Below are 4,461 nucleotides of genomic sequence, written 5' to 3'. Positions count from 1 at the left end.
ATACTGGAAATACGAACTTTATCTCTGAAGGAGGTTGCACCGCAAGAGGGCATCATATGATATGACAGTGACATCAAGCAGGGCTCATTAGAATTAAGGACTTACAATTTTTATATTCTATTCTTTTCTGCACCTCAGTTATATGTACAAATGCTGAGTGTATTGTTTAACACTGGGGTCACGTGATGCCCATTTGCAATGCAATCTCTTTTAGTCCAGTCTAGTCACTCAATAGGACATAAGGTTTTCCTGCAGTATGTAGATGGAGCATGCACTGGACTGAAGAATGTAGCACCACTAGAGACAGTTCGGTATTGTGATGTAGATGGCATTTTAGCATGTTTCATTGACAGAATGTGTTTTAATGGACTACTGGTGGACCATGGACACAAGAGGCACACTGAAGGAAAACAAAAAATGAACAGGATGTGTACTGAAAAGATTTATATTTCACTATGAATACATTTTCCTCCTCTGATGACTGTGTCCAAGTCTGTACAGCAAAGCTGACAAGTGAGCTCCAGAAAATATTAGCTTGTTGTGACTTCTCTAGTGGCCAGTATAAAAATTGGAATATGTCCAGATATTTTTTTTTTTTAAATATGGATAGTCATATAAAATAACAAACATGTTTTTGATTATACAATTCCTTTAAATTATTAAAATTAAGCTTTGCTTACATCTTTATTATGCATTCATTGTTACATTACAACTGAAAATACATTTTTGTATTTTTGTTTTTCAGGGCAAATTATGACATCAACATCCAAAGGCATCTTCCGACCATTTCTAGTTGTCTGCATTGTATTGATTTGCTTCACAGTATGTTTACTGATATATGTCAAACCAACAAACAATTGGATCTCCAGTCCTATAGAATCTGCTAATTCTGTGCTAAGAATGAAGAATTTTTTCTCTACCAAAAAAGATTATTATAATAATACCATCATTCTCATTTGGGTATGGCCCTTTGGGCAGACATTTGAACTGCAGTCTTGTGAGGCTCTTTTTAATATCCATGGGTGCCATTTGACTACTGATCGTATGCTCTACAACAAATCCCATGCAGTGCTAATACATCACAGAGATATCAACTGGGATCTGACTAATCTTCCAGTGCAAACAAGGCCACCCTTCCAGAAATGGATTTGGATGAATCTCGAGTCTCCGACTCACACGCCTCAAAAAAGTGGCATTGAACATTTATTTAATCTCACGTTGACCTATAGACGTGACTCAGATATTCAAGTGCCTTATGGCTTTATGGTCATAAGCACAAAGCCCTTTGAATTTGAAGTGCCAAGCAAAGATAAGCTGGTCTGTTGGGTTGTAAGCAACTGGAATCCAGATCATGTTAGAGTAAAATACTATAATGAACTCAACAAATACATTGAAATTCTAACCTATGGCCAGGCATTTGGTGAATACTTGAATGACAAAAGCTTGATTCCAACCATCTCTACTTGTAAATTTTATTTGTCCTTTGAAAATTCTATCCACAAAGATTATATAACTGAGAAACTTTACAATGCACTACTTGCTGGATCTGTGCCCATTGTGTTAGGACCGCCAAGGGAAAACTATGAAAACTACATACCTGCAGATTCTTTTATTCACGTTGAAGATTTTCTCTCACCGAGAGAGTTGGCAGACTATCTGTTAATGCTGAACAAAGATGCTGAGCGGTACCTGGCATACTTTAACTGGAGGAAACACTATACCGTGAACTTGTCCCATTTCTGGGAATCTCATGCTTGCCTAGCATGTGATCATGTTAAAAGACATCAGGAGTACAAATCTGTCAGTAATTTGGAGAAATGGTTTTGGAACTAAGACTCCTCTTTCATGTTTGAGCACTTTCTGGAAAGACATTACAACAGTTACTTGCATCAAGATAAAAGTTTAGTCCTTTGTCTTACTGTTTACTGCTCTGTTGAATGCATAATTTAACATAAACTTTGTCAGCCATGACAACCTCTTCCCAGTATCAGAATCATCGTTCCCTAACACTCCACATGTAGCAGCAATTTCTGTGCACTCAGAGTGATTTCCTTACTCTAAGAATTAACCAGTTTTTACACAACTTTTTAAAGAACTTACTAAGTCTCCATATCACTTTATGTAGCAGACTTGGATCCCCATCATTTCCATGTGATTGTCTTGAAATCAAGCTGGAAGTTACACTGGCAGATATCATATGGAGTGATATAATTGTATATGTATACTTTTGAGATGGAAGAACAAAAATGTTTACTTAGTGAAAAAAACACCTAATTTCACTCTGACAGATTTTCCATTTCATTAAAATGCAGCTTTCAGTTTGGATAACTCATGTTCACCTAGGATCAGCTGAGCTTGCAAGTAACACTTTTAAGCCATTTCCTACTCTTGAAACAATCTCACAATGTGGTTCTGTATTTAGAAGTCTCACTTTTACGATCATATTGATCAGATGTGATGCTATGTTTGTTTTAGACTCACATGCTATTTTCAGTATTTTTTTTTAATGAAGAACAATCTTTATTTTCCTATAAGTAATTAAGAACATCATCACCCTTATATGTCGTACTTCTGAGGAAAAGAATCAGTTCTCTTATGGCTAGCCTGTAGCTTCTAACTGTGGCTACTAACTCGCCAGAGCATACACTGGACACTTGGTGGTATTTACAAAAGACGTTGCCTTTATGGCAGTTTCTTTGTCTCATAGTTTACTATTATTTTTAGAAGGCTAGGTGATGTGATATACTAATGTCTAAATTGGAGTATTATATACTATTTTGAGGTATCAGTATAGATTTCAGCACAAATCATGCACTTTCATAAACCATTGAGCAAACAGAACATTTCTCCACCAGTTTTTCTTTTCGGAAAAGGAAATATTCATTCTGCAATGAGAATAAAAATACTATTCAATATGACAGATGAACACAGAACATAGTTACTGACATCTGGCTCATATAAACCATCAATTCAAGAAGTCCGTAAGGATTTTTGCAGCTAACAGTAATGTCCCATTTAGACGGGAAAAGAGTCAGATGATATCACCGCTAGGTCGTTAGCACTCACGCAGAACGTTTAGACAGGCAGGAAGCAGTGCTGAATCGTGTGCTTTTCGCTGGCTTTTCTCTTTGCTCAGCACTTCACATTCTACGTGAAACACTGAGCAGGGAGCGTTTACACTCAGTGAGAAACCAGCGATCCAGCGATGACTTTTATGCTGGTTGAAAGTGAGCGACGAGTGAACTCCAAATGAATAGTGAACGAGGACTGTGCATTTAGATGCGACAATTATTTCGTGAGTTCGTTTAAAGGAATTTTGCGTGATCATATTCTACATTATTACAGCGAATTTGGCTCTGATTCACAGAGGTTTTTGTACATAGTGTTGCTGCATTTGGAAAGTAAAAGAGAATCTGCCATGGAGTTATAGGCTGCCATAATTGGGACTTGGGAGCTCTTGCTACCAATGAGAACAAGGGCCGATGTCCACTGAACACTGCAAAGGTACTGTCACATTTGTTACTGCACTTAACCATGCTAGTACACTAGGCAGTACGCTGCTGGGTTTAAGGAAACGGTCAAATATGAGGGCAGTGCTGTTATTTGCGTACACAGTGCAAGTACAGTGCATACTGTAGGCCTCTGTTGCCATTGGGAGCAGGAGCTCTAGAATCCCCTCTGTGACAGATTTTCACATTGACATATACAGTCAATCTTCTAAACATCCCAGGATAGATACACTATAAGGGGGTTGTGACCACAAAAGATAACTATATGGTGGGTTTACTTGTCACACACAGCCTTTTGGTTGCATGCATAATAATTAGGCTAATTTCACACGGGCAAGTGCGATATCGGGCCATGAAACTCAGCCCGATATCACACTGAGGAGTGTGTGATTCCCCGCGGGTGCTAGACGTTTTTGTGTCAAAAATGCCTTTCATCGCTTCAGAAAATCGGCAACTGTTTCTCATTGTTTTCGTTGGGAAACCTCACATTGTACTCACATGCAACTTGCACTGCATGCGTTGATTTGCAGAAAACAATGGGCAAAGCGTTCCAAGAGAACGCCCGGAAATAGGGCATGCCACTATTTTTTTCTGCACTGCGGCAAAAAACTGCTCATGCGTATGACCCCTTTCAAAAGAATGGGGTTCATATTTGCGCAAGATTTGTGTGTCTCACAACATACAAATCTCGCATGATTTTCTCAGCTGTGTGAAAGCGGCCTTTGAGTTGTTCATATATTACATGAAGGGTTTATATGCTGCATATGACAAGTACAGCGCACTACTTACTGCCTAGTACTACTACAAGTGTAATTTGCTTTACAGTGCTTAAATTTCCCCTATAGCGCAAATAGTAAAATGAGATGAGGTGATTTCCAGCACAGCTTAGAGGCCCTGTATACTCCTTTTGTGTCATCGGTGCTATGTCTTATATAAAAACTGGAACATAAAG

The 4,461-nt window shown here is 38.4% G+C and overlaps 1 protein-coding gene across 1 annotated transcript; it reads left to right on the top strand.

Annotated features, from left to right (window-relative positions):
- Positions 1 to 753: 753 nt before the first annotated feature.
- FUT9 (fucosyltransferase 9) lies at positions 754 to 1,833 on the top strand. Its single transcript, XM_066591463.1, has one exon. It carries the CDS (start codon positions 754 to 756, stop codon positions 1,831 to 1,833), a length of 1,080 nt encoding a protein of 359 aa, XP_066447560.1.
- Positions 1,834 to 4,461: the final 2,628 nt, after the last annotated feature.

Source organism: Eleutherodactylus coqui, chromosome 1 (assembly GCF_035609145.1).
Source record: "Eleutherodactylus coqui strain aEleCoq1 chromosome 1, aEleCoq1.hap1, whole genome shotgun sequence".
NCBI classification, from domain to species: domain Eukaryota; kingdom Metazoa; phylum Chordata; class Amphibia; order Anura; family Eleutherodactylidae; genus Eleutherodactylus; species Eleutherodactylus coqui.
The sequence above is the reverse complement of the archived record's forward strand: the minus strand, read 5'-3'. Positions and strand labels throughout refer to the sequence as shown.